The sequence below is a fragment of the Mus pahari genome, chromosome 1 (genome assembly GCF_900095145.1).
Source record: "Mus pahari chromosome 1, PAHARI_EIJ_v1.1, whole genome shotgun sequence".
Lineage (NCBI taxonomy): Eukaryota > Metazoa > Chordata > Mammalia > Rodentia > Muridae > Mus > Mus pahari.
Window position 1 is genome coordinate 30,685,975 of NC_034590.1, and position 24,554 is coordinate 30,710,528.

Here is a 24,554-nt window from a genome sequence, read left to right on the forward strand (position 1 = left end):
GAGTCATAGTGGACTGGACTCATAACTTCCTTAACAAGTTGAAGATTTTGATAAGTCCAACCAATGCTGGCAAAGAAGTTCACTCACTCATTGGTTCACCCACTCATTTAGTATAGTATTGGCCCAGTGGCCTCCTGGGAAATCCCGCAACACTGCCAGGCTTGTGTGCAGCACAGATTGCTTCCCAAGTGCAGAAGTAGAATGGGGTAATTACTTCATCAATTTGGGTTAAAATGCTTGCCTAAATTAGATCAGTATTTTTCACACACTGTCAAGAGATATAGAACGAGATTACAGGCTGTGGAGAAATCATCTTACTTTTTTTGAGATGAAACATGCTTGGCCTTGTAAAAGAAAAGGCTTTGGTATTTGGGACTATGGGGAAGCTCTCATAGCCTCTTAGCAGTCATACCTTCCCCAGTGCCAGGCCAAGCCTGTCTGCTGTTTACAAACAGCAGTCAATAAGTGTTCTACTTCTTTACCTCCAATGAACCCACCGCAGAGATTTGTGATAATGCAGAAGAGTATGGTACATGAGCTCTTTTTAGAATAAGCAGGCATTACCTCTTGACCATTTCTAAGCATCAAGCTCCGTGGTGGATCATGGGGTACAGAGTTCTTGTTCTCAAGGGACTTGTGGTCCAGTGAAGGAGACATAGGTCTTCTCAGCCTTTCCCAGAGAAGCAGGAACCTAATATGCATGTGCTCTCTCTCCCCCTCTCTCCCTCCTCTCTTCTCTCCTTCCTCTTCTCTCTCTGTCTCTGTCTTTGTGCGTTTGTTTGTGTGTGTGTGTGTGTGTGTGTGTGTGTGTGTGTGTGTGTGTGTATCTGGGGTGGATGGAGGGCATTGTGCAAGCTCCAAACAGTGGCACTTGCCTGCTATCTTTAGGATGCTATCAGAAGTTCCTGGGAAGGCAGCAGCTTAGGTACCAGGGCAGCTATCCATTTTAGTAGAGAGAGGATGCAAGGAGAGCTATCCCAATCCCTGGGGCAGGAATGAGGACAGGGAAAGTGGTCAGGATAGTTACCCTGGCAGAACCTCACTACTGTCTTGGAATGTGTTTTGGTTTCTAGGCAATAGCAGAAAAATACTTCTATGCTCAGGCTAGGCTGGACCAAACCTATGGCAAGTGGTAAGACCTAATAATACAGGAAACCAGGCAGAGACATCATTCCAGGCAGCAAACATTTAGGGGCTGATGTTCAGAGGTGGCATACGGACTGGAGGTAAAGGAAGGACCCGGAGTTTCTTTTGGCCTAGGAATGTTCTGACAAGTGACCCTGAGGAGGTTTTCAGGATAGGGTCCCAATCCAACAGATGGAAGTGTTGTCCACGTGCTTATTGCCCAGGTAGGCAATGGTTCTGGCTAGCTAGGAGGTGCTGCTGCACACAGCATGTCTTCTTACCAGGGCCAGTGTCATGGAGCGACCTTGACGGGAGGTCTCCCTCTTAATTCTACCTGGTAGCTAGTCAAGATTCTTGTTGGCAGTGCTGTGCCAGAGGCTCAGAATGTGCACCTGTGCAGTCCTTATACGTCATCAGCTAAGCCTAAAGATTAGCCTATTTCACTTCTATGAACTGGAAATGTCTTTTAGTTGCCACTGTTACTGTCGTGAGATGCAGAAAATCTTTGCATTCACTGAATAATTATGGGTAATTTAATTAATGCAAGTGTGAAATGCCATCTTACTGTTGGGAATTGGTTCTAAGGTTCCCTGCCTCCACCCCGAGGATGTAAAAATCTGGAGGTGCTCGTGTCCTTTGTCAGGAATAGCACACATTTCCATAGTACATGTTTTGATCCACCTGAATACTTTAAATCATCGGCTTTAAAGAAGTGGATGGAGCACTAGGAAGATACCCCGCTTTGAGGGCTTTGGGTGTCTCTGTAAGAAAGGAGTATCACTTACTTTGATGATGTTTCTTCATAGAATGATGCAGTTTCTAGCAGAATTGCAAGTTCAAGGGGAGGAGGACTCTCAGCTGCATCCCCATTCCACTTCTTTCTTTCCAATTAATAAGGTTCACCTGTATTGTCTCATGTACTGAAACTTCAGAGCTGTCAGAAGAACAGGCACTTGGAACATTACACAGCCAGTGAGCTATGTCGCATATGTGGCAGAGCCTTCCCTATAGTCAGTTGCACTGAATCCCAGACTATTGGCCTCTTGTGGCCAAACTGCTGAAGGCTGCTGAAGGCTGGACTGTGCATGTGAGCATCGCCCTTGTAGGTATTACTGCTCCTGTAACACTGAGCAGCCATCACGATCACCATCCTTCTTTTAAAGAAGTTTTTTAGAGTCTACTGCACAGCTTCTGGTATATTAGAGATGGTATGGTCTCATTTTAAGGCAACATCAAGTGTCCATCTCTGGTGAAACTAAGTGTTTCAGAGGCCAAGGCAGCTTTAGTTATTGCAGTGCCTCTCTGACCTTGGTCAAACCCTTAAGGATCCTAACTTCTGAGTAGTGTAAAAACTGAGGGGGCTGGAGAGATGGCTCAGGAGTTTAGATAGACCAAGTTCAGTATCCAGCACCCACCTCAGGCTCTAACTTTAGCTATAGGGGATCTGAAACCATCTTCTAGCATGAGAGAGCACTTGTGTTCATGAGTACATATCCACACAGAGACACATAACTAAAAATAAAATATTCTTTTTTTAAAAAATGAAAAACAAAAAAACCTCTCTCAGCAGAGTTCTGAAAGAGCACTGCCCAAGCTCAACCCTTGACATTTTTGTGTTATCAACTCTTTGTTACTAAGTTGGCCGTGCTGACCCTGATGTAAGACAATGAGACTTTCAAAATGCATTTATCTTAGCTGTGGGTGTGCCTCATGACAGTGCATGTTCCTTGTGTAATCAAGGCATTGGGCCCAGTCCCTAGAAAACAATTGAAAGTTAACAAAACTAATTAAAAAATAAAAATTAAAAATTAAAAAAACTAATTAAAAACTAATAAAAATAAAAGAGGTAGATACAGGCAAAATACTCAGGTGCCTAGTGTGTCACATATGCTAAACAGGGACCTAGGGTCCCACAGAGGCTGAACAGGTACCTAGGGTCTCACATATGCTGGACAGGGATATAGGGTTTCTTATAGGCTAGACAGGTACCTGGGGTCTCTCATAGTCTGGACAGATGTGGTAAGGTCTCACAGAGGCTGGGGAGGTATGTTAAGGTCTCATACAGGATATGCAGGCATCTAGGGTCTCACATAGGCTAGACAGGCACCTAGAACCTCATATATTTTGGACAAATGTGCTAGGATCTCACATAGGCTGCACAGGTGTGCCAGGGTCTCATACAGGCTGTACACAGGGTCTCACGTATGCTAGACAGATGCCTAGGGTCTGTCATAGGCTGGACTGTTATCCTGGGGCTTTACAGAGACTGGACAGTTGCTCTTCCACTGAGTTCCATCTCCACGGTGAGAGACATTTTAAATGAGAAACTGGAATGGCCTTAGTGTGGTTTGTTGGGGCTGCCACAGACTTCAGGGTAAACCAACAGACACGTTCATGGTTCTAGAAACTGAAAATCTGAGTTGAAAGTATCAACAGTTTGATGTCTCCTGAGACTTCTCCCATGGGTATCTTTCCCCTATAGACTCATCTTTGCCCTCCCTACCCCCACCCGATGTGCCTGTGTCATATCTGCTTTTGATTATAAGGGCACCAGTGCTATTGGATTGGGCCTGGTCTCATGACCTCATTTAGTTTAATTAATTGTTTATAGGGCCTGTCTCCAAACACAAGCACATTCTGTATTCCTGAAGGTTATCACCCCAACATATGCCTTCTGTGTGTGAGAGGAATACAGTTCAGCTTGTAATAGACTGGAGATTCCTCCAGTTTTAAAGTCCTCCCCAGTTCCAGATGAAGGGAGACTGTGCCCTGGGCATGTGTGCTTCCCCAGACACATGGTTGGGACAGAGCATTACAAATGCTGTAATGAAGCCTTGGGGACAGAATGTCCTACTGTGTCCAAGCTGTGCATGTTGCTTTTTTTTCTTAGTGAGAATGAATAATGAATAGAAATGGAATACTTGAAGTCATACCTTCTTTGTATGCCAAAAATCATCCTGGCATTCTTCAGAGGCTACTCCCTTCATGGCCCTCTTGTATGCTGTATCTGCCACTGTCTGCTACAGGAAAAAAAGCAGTCCTCTAGTCTCACCATAATTCATAAAGCTTTAAATAAACACTGGAAGCTGAAGTAGAGCCCAACTCTGCAAATGGAATGAAAGGCTATTTCAGTAAAGGAGAGAGACTTATGATGACTAAGAGACTTTAAGAAAAGCCTTTGTAAATGGCATTCCATGATCCAAAGGCGGAGCTCAGTGGTAGGACACCCCTGTAATACCAGAGGTTCAAACCCTAGCACTTCAAAATAAATGAAAACTTAAATATTTCAAAATCAGCTATTGCACTGGGGCTAGCATTGCCAGATAATTCCTCTTTAAGGTACACAGGACACAACAGGAAACATTGAAATATGACTTTTGAATAATTTCCTCTATGGCTATATTGTGTCCAGGGAGATACATTGTGATACATTGTTGTGATGGAATACAGCTTACCTGGATTGATGTCAGCACTAAATGTATCCTTTTTGTGATGTTTCAGCCTAGTTTTCCAGTGATGCATATGAGCAAAGACAGCTCAATGGTTTTTTGTTTTGTGATACTTGACAGAAAATTCAATGACCCTGACCAGAGGCTGATTGAAAACAAAAAAACAAAAAAACAAAACAAAAAGACCCAAAACAAACAAACAAAACAGAAGAGGAAGAGAAAGGAACAAATCCCTCAGTTTCACTGGGCTCATTAAAGTTGTTGACTCCATTTTTCTCCTTTATTATATTTCCCTGTCTTCTCCTTCTGACCTCTTTGGAGGAGGCGCCATCATATCCACCAATAGAAAGGTTCCTTTTACAGTGAGTTGTCATTTCTTTTACAGCACACTCATAATGAAGTTGCTGAGCTCCTGGCGCATCCTTGGCTATTTAAATTCTTTCTGGCAAAGGTCAATGAAGAATCTTTAGAGCACACGGAGCAAATAGGATTTTAACATAAATTCATATTTTCAAGTAGGAATTGCTCCTCTAAGTTGCTATGACGAAGTAGAAAGGCCCTTATGTGTCTCAGGAAACCACACCCATCCCTTTTCCTTGCTGGTGTCTCCTTTTCTGTTATCTCAGCCTCTGATTTTTGCATTAGAACTAATCATTTCATCTCACTAACCACAAGTGTGTCCATAGTTAAAACAATTAGTTATTGTTTGGTATTAAAATGAGAAAACATGCATTAAGCACTGGCTGTGTGGCGTTCTGTAGAGACTCTAGCCAGAATCCATGATGATTGCCCTACCGTGGGTGTGAAGCAGATGAACAAGAACCTTTTAGACCGGAGCCTAGGTTGTTCTAATGTGTGTATACTATTATTTCAGGTTTCTGAATTCAATCCTCTGACATTCACCAGTGTAATCGAGTGTGAGAAGCCAAACAATGACCTGAGTAGGTTCCGTGGCTACATGTGAGTATCATGCATCTTTGCAAGCTTTCTTATTTTTCTTCTGTTAAACCATATGCACACACAAATACACAGATTCATAACATGTTCTTGGATGTAGTCTTTGCCACATACATCATTTTTTTTGGTTGATCTTGAAAGTAATTTGTAAGATCCTGTCAGCAGTGGGAACTTGTCAAAGGCACTGTGTTATTGAGGAGTGACTGATTTTCCCTCTGAGAGACTGAGGAACATGACAAGGGACAAGAAGCTTATGACCATTATATATGATCTCACAAATGGAAGTCAGAGGTCAGAGGCCAGGCAGAAAGCACCTGGGTAGAAATGCATTCCTTCTTGAACAACACATTATTGAGTATTTGCTGTATATTGGTCCTAGCCAGTGCTCTGACAATACAGCAGTTGCAGTTACCCCCTAGGTCACTGTTGAAAGCTCATTTAATGCGTAGAAGGTTTTCATAATGGGAAGTGCCTTCTAAATACTCACCCCTGTCATCCTAGCAGCTGCTGTTAGCTTCACTGCTACAGGGAATACTGAGTACTCAGTGAGAAGGGCCAGGAGATAAGAGATGGTCTTTAGGAAAGAGATTAGTTCACAAGGTGGCCGGAAGAACTATCTGCCTTTTATGGATATCAGAAAGAACTCTATGAGATAGGAAGGTGGGCTTGAGGTTTGCTTAGCTTGAGATGATGGCGAATTCATAAACAGAATGACTGATTTGATAGTAAAATCTGGGTAAATGTAAAGATGTTTATGTAACAGTTTCAACATCTGAAAGTACAAATTGTTTCATGCTGTGGCAAGGAACCCAAGCTATATGTGAACCCAGTAAATGGCATTGTAGTGGGATTATAAATGAGTAGGAACTCTATTCAGGAAGGTAGATCTTAGGGAAGGGCTAATAGCGACCTCCTTTCCCTTCCCTGTGAGGTTGCCAGTACCTCACACACTGGCACACACAATCAAGTTTCTAACTCCTGCGTCCTTGGAAGACAACCATGTCACATTTAAACCACATCAGGGACTGAGGTGAGGGTGGGAACTAGAGATAAAGATTTGAGGACCCTTTGCCTAGATGTGTTTAGTCAGTGAAGAGGCCAGACCATGAGGAAAAGAACATAGGAAGAGAAATAAAAGGAATGAAGACACATTAGCTCTCCAAATTAGGAACATCATCTTTGATGTGACAGAAATGCTGCCATGGGGCAGTACTCAATGGAGGAGACATAGTGGAGACATTGGCAGGGGTATTCTGGATTTTCAGAGTCCAGGAAAGGTGATTGCCACCATGGAAAACGAAATAGAAAGGCCAGTGTCCAGAGGATGGAGCAGCCCGTTACTGTTGCGCAGAACTCTAGAAGTATGTCCTTAAAAGTGTCAAGGCTAGAGATGAAGGCCTGGGAACTATAGACAGTTGTCAGAAGGAGACAAAGTATGAGAAGACTAAGACTAGTAATGTGTTAGGTTATGTGCAAGGGGCATACGAAGGCATGAATATATGAAGTCTTGAGTACAGAGTGGATTTTAGCTGATGGCTCACCCACAGCACCTAACTCTCAATGGCTCAGCGTCCTAATTCTGCCTTTTCTTCTGGACACTGTGGAAGATACCTCATCTGTGAATTTTATTCCGCTCATTCAAGCTTTTCTTATGATGACAACATAAATGTCTTCCTGGCAGGCACATTTACAGGGAGAAACACGCAGTACAGTACCAATTAGTCACTTCTTAGTTTTTCTACTTTGTCTCCACAAAACTTTGGCTGAGGCATGACATAAAGACACAGGTGGTCTAAGTGCCACCTGCCTAGACCACTGTATCCTTACCCACATCTCTCTGATTTTTGCATCTCTTTTGGGCACAGTAGTTTAAGTAGGCCATGGGATGGACTCTGGGGCAAATGGACCCCTGCTCCATTGCTCACTTTGGGTGGTTTTCTGGAGGTGGGCTGTAGGCAGTAGCCTAATAGAATTTCCTGAGACTCCAAGACACTACAGAGTGAGAAGCTCTGCTTCAGCTAGCCAGACTAATGTTGTCTCCATGGGAATAGTCCAGAGGACTATGGGTGCAGGTGAGTGGCTATCAGGACGGGACCTGGATTGAGGGGTGTACCTTTCCCAGGAGCAGACCTGATTGTGCTGAGTACCTTATCCTTCCCTGAGAAGGAAGCCTCAACCTACCTCATCCGGATTCTTGTATTGGGGGCTAGCTCACAAAATACATCAGTTACAGAATCTGTCCTTGGTCAGGGGCTCAGGGGCTCTTGCTCGTGTTATCCTCTCAGAGTGGCCTCCCATCAGTCTCTATGAGACAGAAGTTACTTGCCAGAGAGCCATCGTATGCATCCAATCTCACTGTTAGGCGTGCCTGCAGATTGTGCTGTTTTATGGACCACCTAATCCAAACTTGGATCTATAGTCATTGTTACTTACAAAACGTATCTCAGAACTTTAGCTCCCCATCATCCCCTTGCAAGAGCTGGCAGTTATAGGAATTACCTTGCATTTCTGAACTCTGGTCTAATTCTGTAGGTAGTATGACTGCTCCTTCAGCCCCAGGTTAGCCTGAGAAGCCAGCGAAAGAACCATGTAAAATATCTTGCAGTATAGAAGCTACTGTATAGAGAGGGCAGTATTTGCCTCAGTGTGTGGTCCCATTGGTAGGAAATGTAGGACTGTCTAAGGATTGAGGCTAGAAATCAGAAGTTACCAGGGCTTGAGGGAAAGGACTAAGAAGAGGAAGGACTGGCTGTGGTATAGGGTTTCATTGTGGGTAGGGGAAACGTTCTTGAATTATTTGCTGGTGATTTCATAGCTCTGAGTGTATAAGCATGAGCTTTGTGCTTCAAATGAGTTGATAGTGTGGTACAAGAAATACATTGTTGGTTATTAGGAAGAGATAAATGTCAGGTGCTTCATGATTCAAGTCTTCTTTAGTATTCTGTGTTCTTTAGATTAGTCCTTATAATTAACCCCTAATAGTAGAAGCTCCACCACTTTTGGCTATTTCCAAAGTTCTTTCACTAGCATAGGCCTAAGCCTTGCCTTTCCCATGATGAAGAGAAAGCTTTCTCAGGTAGCCTCCGTTTTCCTATGCTCAGTCAACTTCACAGCATGTGGTGATTTTTTTTTAATATTATTCATGAGTATGTGTGGGTGGGTATCCACCGAGCCCAGAAAGCCCATGAAGCTAGAATTACAGGCAGCTTTGAGCGGGAGGACATGTGTATTGGGAAACAAACTCAGGTCCTCTAAAAGAGTGGTAAGCAAGCTTAACCACTGAGACACTTCCTCAGCCTCTCCTGTAACGATCTTTGAGAGCATGATCCAGAGGTCTAAAAGATAAAGCCATAGGATGTCTGGTTGTTTGTCTGATATAAAATTTATTTCACATAATAAAGCCAGTTGCCTGCTCCTCTCTTCAGATCTCCCTGTATTTGCTTCTATATTTGAGTGCTTTGATGTTGGGTCTGTTTATAATTGCTATATCTTTCTGTTGAGTTGATTTAAAAAAAAAAAAAAACTTTGAGGGTTTTGTTTTTATCTCTTGGGAAGTTTTTGATCTCAAGCCTATTTTTCCCATGCAAGCGTATCCAGCTACTATGTTCTCTCATTTACCATTTTTGCCCCAAAGTAAGCATTCACAGAGATTTCCTGCCTACATGTCATAGACCTGGGTAAAGTATCACAACACCAGGGTGACTGCTGGATGCCCTTGGAATGCAGCCTGCTCACTTTGGTAGCTTCCTAACTCTGGTGACCAGTGCAGGAACTGTTGTCACCTTGTGTTTTGATTAATGCACTATTGCTGGAGGAAGCATCATGACTAAGGTATAAGAGAGAGCATTTAATACGGGACTCGCTTGCAGTCTCAGAAGGTGAGTACTTTTCCATCATGGTGAGAAGTGTGGCAGCAAGGATGCAGGCAAGCACTGGAGCAGGAGCTCACATCCTGATCCTCAAGCAGGAGGCAGAAAGAAAGTGAAAATGGGCTAAACCCACACCTAGTGACACACCTTCTCCAACCAGGTCACATCTCCTAAGCTCTCTTAAATAGTCCAGCAAGTGGGAATTAAGTATTCAAATATAGGAGCCTAAGGGAGCTATTCTTACTCAAAGCACCATATCCCCGGAGGTATAGCAGCAGGATCATTACTGACAATTGAACTGTTTCAGTTCCTTAGCTTCTCCCAGCCAGTGTTGAGAGTGAGATTTGTGTGAAATGTATCCAAGCATCATTGGCAATGAGCAGGCTTTAAGGTGAACTGTAATCATATCAGCCAGACTCATCAATGTTTGAGTGCTTTCATTCACATAATCATCCCTCGAGAAAAACGGGACATCAGCACAAAGCAGTTTGGTCATTCCCACATGTATTTGAATTCGATGAACAGAAACCTGAACAGTGTATTATACTAAAAGAAAGTCTGCTTATGGTTCAGCGGTTCCAAACTGTTATCATTTTGTCCTTCATGCTTGTGGGAATCAGTGTGTTGAGAGGGGCAGACGGTGTTCTTACATTCATGGAAGTAAGAGTTCAGATATCTGCACAGGGATCGAGGAAACCTTGGAAAGTATAAGTCACGGTAGAGATACTGAATCAAAAGCAGATGTGTTGTTACCATCATGAGGTCCGTGGACTCAAGGGCAGGGGTGGACATGAGGTGAAAAGACAGTCAGTCAGTGCTCCCTGACCAAGAAGGTGGAGGAGATTTACTCCCAACCCCTGTTGCTCCCATCTTCACCATCCCTCCCAATATTCCCATTCAATAGATCCAATGTAAAGCGGAGGCCAGAGCAGTAGGTAGCACTGCCAATTACTGAGGGGGACAACAGGGTAGAGAATGTAATAAGACAGGAGGATCCTGCCTCCCCAGGGAAGCTAGAAGTTTAGCAGAGATGGTGTACATGAAGGCTGTAAAACTGAGCCCACACTATAAGAGGGACCTCCTCTGACACCAAAGCCAGCATAAGGAGGGAAGAACATTTCTGTGGGTGGCTGCCCAGCACAGAAACCTACAGAGAGCTAAAGCACTGCATAGCTGAAAACCTGCATGGGAAGTCAAGGAAGTACACAGTCTACAAAGTCTCTTCCCAGAGGAGTGCTGTGCTCATGTGCATGCATAGAGGTTGCATGCATGGCTTGAGATGCAGAATGACAAGGGCAGCAAGACTGGGCTGCAGATTCCTGAAGAGGAGTTTGTAAAACCTGAATTGGAGCAGCGCTTCAGACATGGAGCAAAAATAAAGGCCTTGGATTACAAAATTCAGGGAGTATAATGTTGAGGTCTGTTAATGTTGTGGTGATATAAAAGCAAGATGGGAATTCATCATACATTAGTGGACCTCAAGGCCAGGTTGATATAGAACTACCTCAGAGCAGAACAGATTGAAGACCCTGGTGTCTAAGTGGTATAGATTAGCTAACCTGGAGAAAGAGTTGACTTCAAGCCTTTGCAAGTTGCTACTCCTTTGCACTGGGGGCTTGGTAGGCATTACCTAAGCATCAAGGCCTTGTCCTCCTATGTCATGCAACTGGATGATTTTTCACCCCCATGCCTGTCATGTATGTGGTAGCCAGTACTCACCTTTCCTCACACACTGTACTCGATGAATGACACCTGTTCTCAACAGCATGAGTTAGAGAGATGCAATGCTTCTTGAGAGAGAAAAAGCAGGCATTTATCTGTTTCCCAGGATCACTAGATCTTAGCATTCAGTTCTTCATAGTTTTGCTTCCAAAGTTTTCATTAAGAACAGCATGTTTAAATGAGTCAAGAAGCCTAAGGACTTGAACAAGATGAGTACCTCCAAGTAGGCTAGACTAAATGTTAAAGGATGTGCTTGGTTGCCATGGACAGAGTACCACACTTGGGCAGAATTGAAGACAGAGGTTTATTTCTTCTTTCTGGAGCCTGGAAGGCCAAGGTATCAGTGTGTTGATTTCTCTCAATCTTTCTGTACTTGGCTTGTGGCTGGCCAACTTGTGCCCATGACTTTTTCCCAGTAGCATCTCTCTGCGTGTCTGTGTCCTAATCTCTTTTTAGAAGGTCAGTTAGATTGGGTAAGAGATGCTCCATGCCCACATTAAAACTTGTTAATTTCTTATAAACACTGCCATATCTTGGGGCTCTAGGAATTGAGATTTCAACACATAATTTCTAGGGACAATGTAGTTGGGTCTATAATCAAGAAGCGGGTGCTAATGGCAGCTTAGTGGGCTTTCCTCTTGAGCACCTTTGGAGCTGAGATACATGCCTGTGTCTCTTCTACTGCTGATGGGAACACTCTACCTCAGAAGTTCAAGGTTGTAGACCAGTAACTGAGTGCTAGAACCACTGGCTTATTCTCTTCTGTAGTCTTCCTTCCACTTCTGATATGGGCACTGTCCTCATGGGAGTATGTCTGTGTTGCCTGCATCTGCTGCTTGTTCCTGTAGCTATGGTCTGTCTATAGGCTGGTTCAACTTCTGGTGATGAGTTTACTCCTCAGTTAATTTGATTTGAAGACATAGTGTTGGATCCAGGAGTGTTGCTCAGTTTCCAGTTGCACTTGCCTAGCATTTTGGAAGACCTGTGTTTAATCTCTAGTATGATACACACACACACACACACACACACACACACACACACACACACACGCACACATGAGAGAGACAGAGAGAGAGAGAGACAGAGATAGAGAGACAGAGACAGGGTCAGAGAGAGTGAAAGACAATTCTTAGATCCTTAATACCTTGGAGGTTATTCACAGAACTCTTCACGATGAATACCAAAACTCAGATATTCAAGTCACTCATATAAAATGGCATAATGTTTGCATATAAACTACACATATCTTCCTGTAAACTCTAAATAATATGATATAAAGGATATATAGTATAAATAGTTGTATACTGTATTTTCAAGAAATAATGAGAAAAATAAAATCAACCTGTTAATTATAGAGAATTCCTCACCCCCAGTGTCATCCACCTATAGCTGGTTGTATCTGCAGGTGCAATGCTCAGAGATATAGAGGACTTCCAGTAGTTACACATGATATCAGAGAAGGTTGAATATGAAATACTATTCTTATTTTTGCTGAGTTCGTCTTGCTTCTAGAAAAGTGGGCTTATTTTTTTTTCACTGCTGCCCGAAGGAGTCTTTTTCATGTCTAGTTGTCACTAAAGAAATATCCACATGAGAAATACAACATTGAAGTTCTCTGCCTGGTAATGGGGCAGTAATGGGGTAGGACTTTGTATGTATCTGTCTTTGTGTGTATCTGCCCAATCTCTTGATGCTTAGCTTCAGCTTTGAACCTTTGTCTTGGGTTTCCTGCTGTGAGCCTTCACCATAAGACTTATTTAATAGTTCCTTGAGTGTCCCTTTCTACATTCTCTGCAGAAGAACTGGCACTGTGGTGAATTATGTTAAATTAACTACAATACACTTAAGCACAAAAAGCATTATAGTCTTGATTTTATATAGTTTCTCTTCTTCAATGAAAATATATTTATTTCTGCAGCTAATGTGTACCACTCTAGGAACTGTTAGGAATGAAAGACTTTTAGATTCGTCTGCGTTGCCAAGAGGAGACATTTTGACAAGGGTGGGGAGAAGGATGTCTATGGTGGGTATGGAAAGGTAGCCTGTATATTGGACTCCTGGGTCTGCTCCAGTATAGTGCTAGTGCAGACTCTGTTGGACAGCACTGGTCATTGGACCAAGAGGACAAGTTTTAAAGTCAGTGGCTTAAACTTGAACAGTACTTTTGATTCTATACAGCACTGACACAATTTGTAATGCTCATAGTTTACATATATCTCAGATTAATATATTAATATCTTCATAATTTTATGAAAAATAGATGTAAAATGATGCCAAAATTGGGTTTGAGGAAAGGGCTCAGTGACTAAGAGAACTTGTACACATGAGGACCTGAGTTCAAATCCCCAGCACCCATGCAAAGATAAGGTGTGGCCATCCATACCTGTGGCACTAGCACAGGAAACAGAAGTTGGGAACAGAAACAATAAGACAGCTGCATTTGCTGGCCATACAACTTGGCTGAAAAAATGATAAGCCCTGGGTTCAACGACAGACCCTGACTCAAGGAAACAAGGCAAAAAAGGATAGAGCAGGGTAATAGATGTCTCCTCCATGTTGGTACCTATACACACTTGTTGGCGTATACACTTAAGATAGGCAGACTCTCTCTCTCTCTCTCTCTCTCTCTCTCTCTCTCTCTCTCTCTCTCTCTCTCTCTCTCACACACACACACACACACACACACACACACAAACTGCTGTCAAAATTCATACCATCCCTTCTCAAGGGCCCTGTGTGTTTTGTGACATCCCAAGGCACTGACTGGCATTCTCATTTCTGGCAGAGTAGATAGATGTACCAGCTATCAACCAGTGAGGCTGTCCTTGTCAACTTCCCAGGTCTGCCCTGCAACTACAGAATTGGCACTTTCTGTAGTCAGTTCCCAATTAATCCCATTCAAAGTAGATAAATAGCAGCATTGGGACATCTATGCTAATTTACAGCAGCTTCCTCAGAGCTGCTATGGAGATACAACCAGACAGCCATGGTGGGGCCTTCTGGGTACTTCAACAAAGTGCTTGTGCAGCCATGTGACACACCCTGCTTCATGTTCTTCCACAGCATCCACAGCAATGGGGAGAAGGCTGGGCTGCATAAGGAAAACTTACTGCTTCGTGGGTGCACCATCAGAAACACAGAAGCTGTGGCTGGAATTGTCATCTACGCAGGTAGGCACAAGCTACACCTTAGACCATCTACTGCCACACTGCACTACGTACTCCCCAACGTTTCTTCCTAATTTCTATCTCATAATAAAAGTTGTGCATACCCATTGTAGGAAATTGAAAAGTTAAAATTTAGGAAAGCAGTAAAGTATCAAAAAACAAAGTTCTAATAACAACTTAATCAAAGCGTTCTTCCGTTTTCTTTAGAATATTTCTTTCTGTTCATTTTACTGTTGTAATATAACGCATTCTGAATCCTATTTTGACCAAGGTTCTTAGAGAGGTGAGATCCAGCATAATTGCTCTGTAGAATCCAGTCCCTGGTTCCTTGTCTTTAGGAGATTGGTATTTCATACCCCTCCATCCTCCTCTGCAGGACATGAAACCAAAGCCCTGCTGAACAATAGTGGGCCCCGCTACAAGCGCAGCCAGCTTGAAAGGCAGATGAACTGCGATGTCCTCTGGTGTGTCCTTCTCCTCGTTTGTATATCTCTATTTTCAGCGGTTGGTAAGTCTCCCAAGATGAGTCCTCAGTGAAGTAGACTGCTGCACAGCCTACAGGCAAGCTTGGGGCTCTCCTGACTCCACTAGACCCAGCACCTTAAAGGTCAAAACACCATTTTCACTACTTGGATTCCAGGAGTGCCTGCATCAGCATCAGTGGGGCCACACTGAGGTGAATGAGCTTGCAGAGTAATGTTCCTTTTGGAGTTGAAGACTACTTGGATGCGGGGGATGGGTCCATCATAGCTGTAGGAATGAGTCCAGTGGATTCAGCAATAGTGATGAAAGCAAGTGACAGGAGAGGAACACATATAGCAATGAGGCTGTTTAACAAAAGAGAAAACAATTTGGGTCTTAGAAGGGGACCAAAAGATTGTATAACCTTTTCAGTAACATGTTTTGAGGCTCTAGAATTGATTTATACCTTGTCCCTACCTTGTTAGCATGGACCAGACAGGTATAGCATGGTCTCAGATGATTAAAGCAGAGCTCCATAGAACATCAAAAGGTTTCTGTAACCAGATAGGTGTGGGACTTAGTTTAGCAAGAAACTTGCATAACCCTTGACTTCTTAGAAACTGTAACATGTGAAAGTTGAATCCCCAAGTAGGGACCACATGGGCAGTATTTAAGTCCTAATGATTGTCAACCCAGGCCCTTATGACTCTCTTTTTGAGGCACCTGGATGATGAAGTCATTCTCCCAGCACACAGGCCGTGTTTTATATCAGGATCAGCACCATCAACAGGAAACCCTTGGGTGCAGTTGTGGGGTTCTTGCTATGTTGTCTAGGATGGGGGAGAATGTTTGATCCTTCTGCCTTAGCCTCCCAAGTGACAGGATCACAAGTGTAGTGCCATACACAGTTTAAGAAACTCTCGATGGGAGCAAAACACAAAGCGGCGCACTCTTTCCAGCTGCCTGCCGAAGGGTCCAAGAATCCAAGAATACTGTACACCGTGCTTTCTTTTATGGCAACGAAAGCTGGTGGAACGAATATGTCATGTCCAGTGACAGTTTTTTAAAAATGTCTTAATTTTCCCAAGAAGCGTTCTTTCTTTCCTGTCAGATGAATGATGCCTCTCTTTAAACATGCACAGGGCATGGATTGTGGGTTCGGCGCTATCAAGAGAAAAAAGCACTATTTGATGTTCCCGAGTCTGATGGCAGCTCTTTATCCCCAGCCACAGCTGCGGTTTACTCATTTTTGACAATGATAATAGTTCTGCAGGTAACAGTAATAAATATTATATGGTAATTACTTTGCTTTCCTCTCGAGAACTCAAAAATCTTGCAAAGAATGTTCTATCAGTTCTGCATCTTGAAGAAGCACAAATCCACGTTGCTTTTTTTTCTCTTTGAAGGTTCTTTGGTGACTTTCCAGTTGATGCTCTTCTTTGCATTTCTTTAACTGATTAATGCTTTGGGGATTGAGTTTTTCCATTGTTTTTCTATTACTATTCATTAATTATTACTAATTTATTATTATTAGCCTCACACATGCTGGGCAGGTGCTCTAACCACTGAGGTACATCCTCAATCCTCTTTTAAAAAAATAAATTTAATCTGGGAATAATATTTAGATCTTCAGAAATTTTCATACACTAATGGAGGACATCCACGTTCTCCCCTCACCCAGTTCCCTGACATGAATGTATTCTATTGATGTAGTTCTCCATGAAATCGAAGCAGCCAACCCGAATACTTTGCTACAAGCAAAACCCCAAGCTATTTCATTCACAGCATCTCTGCAGATGAGCCCCTCTCCCAGGATTCCTCCTGATGCTGCTGCATATATTAGCATTAGTATTCATTAGCAGTCAGATGCATTCACAGGCCTCCCTATCTGTAACTGAATGGCAGCACAAAGGTCTGTTAAGGAGTAAAAACATCCCCAGAGCTCTAAGGGGCAGTGATGGTCACCACTAGCCTGTGTGAGGACAGAGCAACCATGGGCTGTGTCCAGCCTCGCCTTATCACAAGTGGTTCCTTCCTACTGTGAGAAAACAGTATCATTTAACATTGCAAATTAGGTTTTGTTTTTTATGTTGGGGTTTTTTTTGTAAATGTAAATTTTGTTCTAGCCTTGAGTTCGGATAATATTTGGTGTCTTATTAACATAATTAATTTACCAAGAGAACCGAGTTAGTCAGAAGATGATATTCTGGGCTCATAAATATTACTTCAGTGTTGTGGCTCTATAAATAAACATTCATTACCAGAAATTTGGTCTTGAATGATCAAACCATACTGCATTTTTTTTCAAGCCATCTTGCATTTGCTCTCTATTGCACAAGACCAGGTAATTGTACTGCAACATAAAACCAGGCTCTGAAACAACTCGTTTCATCCCATGGCTGCCCCCTGGACTGTGGAGCACATCCTTGGGTAATAGACAGCTCCTGTCACTGGGGCTCAGGGGAAACATGAGGGAGAGTGCTGCTGTAGTTAGAGGTGACTCTGCTCATGAGGACTCTGACTGTGCCTGTTTTCTTCTCTTCTCTCTTTCCTTTCCTAGCCCCTCTCAAGCACAACTTAGTCTCCAGGCCATCGTTATCCTTCCAGACATAGGAGTGGATTTCCGCTCTGCAATTGCACCAGCCTAGGCTATTCTAGTTTAAACTCTTTGCCAGTACTTTTAATCCTTTTCCAATAGTGACTTTAAGCTCTTAAAGGTACAGTACAGTTCCTGCTTCCTTGGTCATTTGTTATTTGATTTGATTGTATTAACTGAAAACTGCTCCCTGGTGCTCATAGTCATTCATCCCGTGTGCCTTTGTCTTCTAGGTTTTGATTCCAATTTCCTTATATGTCTCCATTGAAATTGTTAAAGTGTGCCAAGTATACTTCATTAACCAAGATACAGAGCTCTATGATGAAGAGACAGATTCACAGCTGCAGTGCCGAGCTCTGAACATAACAGAAGACTTAGGGCAGATAAAATACATCTTCTCAGACAAAACCGGCACATTAACGGAGAACAAGATGGTCTTTCGAAGATGCACTGTGTCCGGCATAGAATATTCTCACGATGCCAATGGTGAGTGTGAGGACAGAGACCTCCAGTCTGGGCTGGATTAGAGAACTGCTCTCTCCAAATCTGCATGGGCAGGAGACAGGAGAAATAGTCCAAAAGGTTCAGGGCTTGCTGGCTGAAAGGAAGGATAAATCTTTCTCTATCACTTGGGAGCCCAGAACTATTTATAGAATGAGCTGACATTGTTGTGCTCGCTGCTGTGTCTGGAATGATATGCATCTGTTTTGGCTCATTTTCTGCCAGGCAAGCACAGCAGCCAGACAGTACACCCTTGAAGTGCTAGTTTCTGCAGTGGCTTCACTTTGCACCACAGAGGGACAGAAAGATTTTCTGTTGTCACTCATTTATCTTTCAGCTATCAGCTGAAAATTCTCAGACGGGCACTGTGTACTTTACGATGCATCCTTAGCCTTGGAACACAATGTCTCTTCGAGGCTGAGAGAAATGAGTCTCTTGCCCTGCCTCCTGTCTTTCCTTTCCTTATCCTTTGCTGCCTCCCTCCTTGCTGAAGAAAGACTCAGGCAAAATCACCAAGCTTTCTAAGCCCTTTGCCAAGAGAAAAATACAGTGATGAAGATGCCTGCACTTCAGCCATAATTCTGGAATAATAGCAATTTTGAATGAGTCCCCCTGCATACACCCCCAATTCCCTTCTTTCCAATAAGAACAACAACAACAACAACAACAAAAAAAAAAAAAAAAAAAAAAAAAAGCACAGACTGCCAAGAGAATAGAGTGTGGAATGGGAGAAGCAATGAGTGGCTATATCTGTAGCTACTGAGCTATCTCTCCAGCACCTAAGAATTATTTTGATGGCCACTATCTTCCTCTGTATACAAAATAACAGAAAGCAGAGGAATCTGCCTACTGTTTAACATTTTCATGTGCACCCCAAGTAAACTGCTAGTGATGTTTACCATGCTTTTACCTATCTACCCTACCTTCCTAACCTCATCCCCTGGTCCCTACCACACACTCTAACCTTCTTGTCTCCCCTTTCCCTTCCTACTTACTCAGCTTTGTGCACTGGAGTGTAGTCCCAGACATTGTGTTTGTAGCAGCCTTGTAGAGCTGAGACTCAGTTTCAGAGAGGCAAGAGCAGGTTTGAGATCTCTAACACAGCAGTGCCTTCAATCAATGCTGATATATCCTCTTGGTGAGGTAATGGATATATTAATTAGTTTCATGTGTATGTATAGCACATTTTATACTGTGTCAAAACAAAACATCTGCACCCTCTAAATATGTTCAGTTGTGATTTGTCAATAAAAGATAATATTAATAGCACGATTAAAAAATAACGTTGTCATCTGAGACTTTATGGGACAGAATCATGGATTTGACAGAAGTCAAATGCAAAGATAAGGTTAACAGGTTTTGTCACTTCCAGAGGAAACAGTTAAGTATTTTGAGGAATAAAAGTCTTTATGCATCTTTGTGCTGTGCAGAAGTGCCAGGACTGAAACAGATTATCTCCAGTCAGTTCAGCCTATGGTTTCCCAGAGCTCACATACCAAAGCTAGCCACAGAGACTATGGGCATATCCTTCTCTCACCTCTTGACCTAATAACCTACAGCTAGCTGGCTGCATGCCTATGTTTCAGCTTCTCCAAGGCCTCTGCCGTTACAAACGTGTCTCAGTCCACAGTCCAACAGAAGTAGTTCCTTCCTGGCTCCACAGCTTCAGAGGGAAGGAGGAGGCGTCCTGAAGGTATAGGTTGCTCCTCTCCAGGCTGCAGTTAATTCAACTCACAATGCCAGAAAGTGGGCACAACAGCTCTGTGTCCAGGCTTTTCTCCCCCGTGCAATCCAGCAGGCACACTAGGCTGTGTGTCACCAGAGAACAGATGCGATGTTTGGCATCCTGGTATGGAGAAGTACTTATCCTGATGATACTGGGCAAGTGACTCCTTCCTTATCCCTGTTTTCCTCATCTCTGAAGGAGGGACTGGTGATTAATAAAAAAGAATTGCTCACATGGCTGAGTAATACCATGGGCACCCCCTTCTCTGGAGATCAGAATCCCCTGATATTAGGTTGCCCTAATATTTCTACCAAGTGCTGTGCCTGCACTTGAACTTCTGATTAAATACTTAGTGTGAAAGAGTAATTCTGAATACGTTGCTTATTGCTCACTCATGTCTCGAAGAGCCATCTTAACCTGGAAATCCTGGAAAGATTTGTTCAGAGCCATTGGCAAAAAACAAACAACAATAACAACAAAAGAAAACAGTGGCATGAGCTCTTCTTCATGCCATTTTTCAGACACTCATGTGAATATGGGGACCTTACTGGCCAGTGAATCCCCAAGGCTCCAGCTCAGGAATGTAGTCAAGATCCTCTTGGATAGAGCCTCAGTGGCTGGGCTCAGGCCTGGCTACATGCAGTTAGACTATGCAAACTCAAGAAGAGTGAACCTTGCTGTTCTATAGCACTTCACGGTCTACTGCTGCATGTAGACAGTTCCCTCTCTATCAGCTCCACTCAGTTCATGGAGAATGCAAGTAAGTAGAATGCAAGTAAGTAAGAAGGCTGGAGGAACATTTTAAATCCCCTTGAAATACTAAATATAGCCTTACCATTGGAGAGTGACGATTGGGTATCCTCTGAGACACAGGCTAATGGAACCTACAACAACCTGAATTAATTCAGTCTGCCCCCATTAATGTCTAGCATTTTGTCCCTGTCTCCACAGCTCAGCGACTGGCCAAGTATCAAGAGGTGGACTCAGAAGAGGAGGAAGTGGTATCCAAGGTGGGCACCATATCCCACCGTGGCAGCACTGGGAGCCATCAGAGCATCTGGATGTCTCATAAGACCCAAAGTATCAAGTCCCACCGGCGCACAGGCAGTCGGGCTGAGGCCAAGAGAGCCAGCATGCTGTCTAAGCACACTGCCTTCAGCAGCCCCATGGTGAGTGCAGGCAGTGGGTGACCCTTCTGAAGGGATGGGACCCTATCACTCTTTCTTTCCACTGTCCACTGTCTCTTATAATCAAAATTACCTCTTGTTCATCACACAAATAAGCTCAGGCTTGGCTGTGCTCCAGGAACAGAAGCTTTCTAGAAACACCCCTCTACACCATTTTATCTTTCCTGAAACATTTATCCAGCCTCTTTGCCATGGTATCTGATGCTACATGGTTGCTAAGTGAGCCATCTAAAGAGGGTGACAGAGAGGAGGAAGCCTAGCCAAATGAAATGAACAAAACATCAGAACAAGATGACATGTGTGAAAAGGCAGAGCCAATTACCTGCCCCATAAAGTTTTAATTAGATGAGCACACAGCATAGAAAACTGCTTCTCTCTTGTCTTCTCCATGGCCAGTATGTTTATGGATTGCTATCATTAGGCAGGGGAAATTTTCAAAGTGAGTAACAAGTTCTGAAAGGGTCCTTTCACTATGTTTTAAGAACAGAGGAGAAGTTACTTGTGCTCACTTTGAATGACCTTATTCTTTTGAGACTTTCTAGACCCATGTCGAAGCTACAATTTAAGTACAGGCATCTAGAATTGTGGATGTTAATCTTTGGGTTCACATCTGCCACGTGGGAAGTAAGGCTCTGGAATGCAAGAAGAACCTATTTCCCTTCCAGCATTCTACAATGTATATCCAGACTACATGAAGTACTCAAAAGGCATATTCCAGAAATTCATTCACTCAATCAACAATTATTGTAGCAGAAGTTGACCAATATGTTATTTATACTGGCTGAATGATGAAGATTAAATATCTAGTGAAAAAGGTCAACAATTGATAAGTGGGACGTCATGAAACTGAAAAGTTTCTGTAAGGAAAAGAAGATTGTCAATAAGACAAAATGGCAACCTAAAGATCTTTACCAACCCTACATCCAATAGAGGGCTAATATCCAAAATATACAAAGAACCCAAGAAGTTAGACTCCAGAAAAACAAATAACCCAATTAAAAAAATGGGATATAGAACTAAACAAAGAATTCTCAATTGAGGGCTCTTGAATGGCTTAGCAGCGCCTAAGGAAATATTCAGCATCCTTAGTCATCAGGGAAAAGCAAATCAAAACAACCCTGAGATTCCACCTCACACCAGTCAGAATGGCTAAGCTCAAAAACTCAAGTGACAGGAGATGCTGGTGAGGATGTGGAGAAAGGGGATTTCAAGCTGGTACAACCACTTTGAAAATCAATGTGGTGGTTCCTCAGAAAATTGGAAATAGTTCTACCTAAAAACCCAGCTATACCACTACTGGGCATATACTCAAAAGATGTTCCAACATAGAACAAAGAAACATGCTCCACTATGTTTATAGCAGCCTTATTCATAATAACCAGAAGCTGGACACAACCCAAATGTCCCTCAACAGAAGAATGGATACAGAAAATGTGGCACATTTACACAGTGGAATACTATTCAGCTATTAAAAATGATGACTTAACAGATTTTTGCCAGCAAATGGATGGAACTAAAAAATATCATCCTGAGTGAGGTAACCCAGACACAAAAGGACATACATGGTATGCACTGTCTGATAAATGTATATTAGCCCAAAAGCTCAGAATACCCATGGTACAACTCTCAGACCATATGTAGCTTAACAAGAAGGAAGGACAAAGTGCGGACACTTCAGTCCCACTTAGAAGGGGGAACAAAATAATCATATGAGGCAGGGGGAGAGAGGAGCCTAGGTGAGAGACGGGAGGAGGAGGGAAAAGAGGGGACAGGTTCAGGTATGGGAAGAGACAGGAGAGAAGTCCAGAGGATCAGGAGAATGAATAGAAATACATAACATTGGGGAGTAGGGGATGGGGTGGGGGCTGGGAACCACTAGAAAGTTCTAGACTCCAGAGATGTGGGAGGCTCCCAGAGCTGGAATACCCAACAGCAGGGAGATAGAACCTGAAGAGACCACCTCCAGTAGATAGACATGGCCCCCAGTTGAGGGATGGGGCCATCCACCCATCTCAAAATCTTTAACCCAGAATTGCTCCTGTCTAAAGGAAATGCAGGAACAAAAAATGGATCAGAGAGTGAAGGAAAGGCCATCCAGAAACATCTTGGGACCCATCCATTCTGCAGATATCAAATCTCAACACTATTGGTGATGCCAAGAAGTGCTTGTAGACAGGATCCTGGTGCAGCTCTCCTCTGAGAGGCTCTGCCAGAATCTGACTAAGACAGATGCAGATACTCACAGCTAACCACTGGAGTGAGCTTGGGGACCCCAGTGGAAGAGTTAAGGAAAGGTCTGAAAGAGCTGAAAGGGACTGCAACCCTGTAGGAAGAATAACAATATCTACTAACTGGACCCCTTAGAGCTCCCAGGAACTAAAGTACCAACCAAAGAGTATACATGAGTTGGTCCATGGCTCCTGCTACCTATGTAGCAGAGGACTACCTTATTTGGCATCAATGGGAGGCACTCGGTGCTGTGGTGGCTTGTTGCTCCCAGAGGTGGGAGTGGATATGTGGATGGGTGAGCACCCTCTTAGAGACAAAGGGGAGGGGTATGGAGTGCAGGGGTTGCAGAGGGGAGACTGGGAAGGGGGTTAACATTTGAAATATAAATAAATAAAATAATTAATTAAAAAATAAATAAAAAAATAAAAGTAACAACAGAAAAAAAGTTAAATATCTAGTGAGAAAGGTTAGCCAGATAATCATGATGTCTCTGTCTATTTGGAGGATGGATTTTAAAATGTGCTCTCATATAATTTTAAGCCGTGTAAAAGTTCCTATGATATGCTTTGAGAGACAACTGTTGATTTTCATATAAAATATATCAATTATGTAAACTAATTTAATTATCTAAATGTAAAGATGTGAGATCTCAAGGAAATGTATGACATTGCTTTCAAAAAGTAGATATTTTGTGGGTTCATGAGATGTAGACTTGTTGAGATTTTCTGTACTGATTGTATATCATCTGTTTTATCTCTTTAAGAAGTATATTCACACATAATGACAATATATGCATTTATTTAAATATGTAAGTATTTTAAACAATTGAAGTTCATATAATGTAGAATTGTAAAATGTTATGTCTGTAGTGGGATTGAATTCTATTCACACCTTATAATAAATTTAAGTCTACTTACATAGTTAATAACCAAACCACTGGCAAGTTAATGGGTCAGACACATCATGCAGCTCTATTTTCTTCTCAGGAGAAAGACATTACACCTGACCCCAAGCTGTTGGAGAAGGTGAGTGAGTGTGACCGATTCCTCGCCATTGCAAGGCACCAGGAGCACCCTCTGGCCCATCTCTCGCCAGAGCTGTCAGACGTTTTTGATTTCTTCATCGCACTCACCATCTGCAATACAGTAGTTGTCACCTCTCCAGACCAGCCACGACAAAAGGCAAGTTCTGCAAAAGCTATGAGACCCCAAAGTGCCCTTAACACTCTCTTCATCATGACAACTGGCTGAAGGTAGTCAGCATGCTTCACTTTCCTGCAGGAAGCTGCTTGTGAGTAATCAGTCCCTCAGGTGTAAGGGGATGCAACAGGATGCTTTAAATGAAGAAAGGAGGGTACCAAGCTGTAGTAGGTGAGAGGTCAGGTTGTTTAGATACCTTTTGAGCCCATGATGGGAAGGATCCATAGAGAGGCCAATGAAAACTTAGCCTCAAAGGTAACACATGACTTCAAGGAAGTTCCACTTACCCTGGGACTTCCTGGGCCTTACAGCCTTGGGCAGAGGTCAAATGATGGCTAGCCCAAGTGATTTTATCCAGAGCCTTG

General features: G+C 42.9%; 1 protein-coding gene across 1 annotated transcript in view; it reads left to right on the forward strand.

Moving 5' to 3' along the window:
- Nucleotides 1–24,554, forward strand: part of Atp10a (ATPase phospholipid transporting 10A (putative)) — a 165,568-nt gene that overhangs the window by 107,528 nt on the left and 33,486 nt on the right. The window contains exons 3-9 of the mRNA XM_021203618.1: nucleotides 5,449–5,534; nucleotides 14,186–14,292; nucleotides 14,666–14,797; nucleotides 15,894–16,024; nucleotides 17,581–17,833; nucleotides 20,526–20,743; nucleotides 23,977–24,171. Coding sequence (XP_021059277.1) covers nucleotides 5,449–5,534; nucleotides 14,186–14,292; nucleotides 14,666–14,797; nucleotides 15,894–16,024; nucleotides 17,581–17,833; nucleotides 20,526–20,743; nucleotides 23,977–24,171 — 1,122 coding nt within the window. The remainder of the gene's footprint in view (nucleotides 1–5,448; nucleotides 5,535–14,185; nucleotides 14,293–14,665; nucleotides 14,798–15,893; nucleotides 16,025–17,580; nucleotides 17,834–20,525; nucleotides 20,744–23,976; nucleotides 24,172–24,554) is intronic.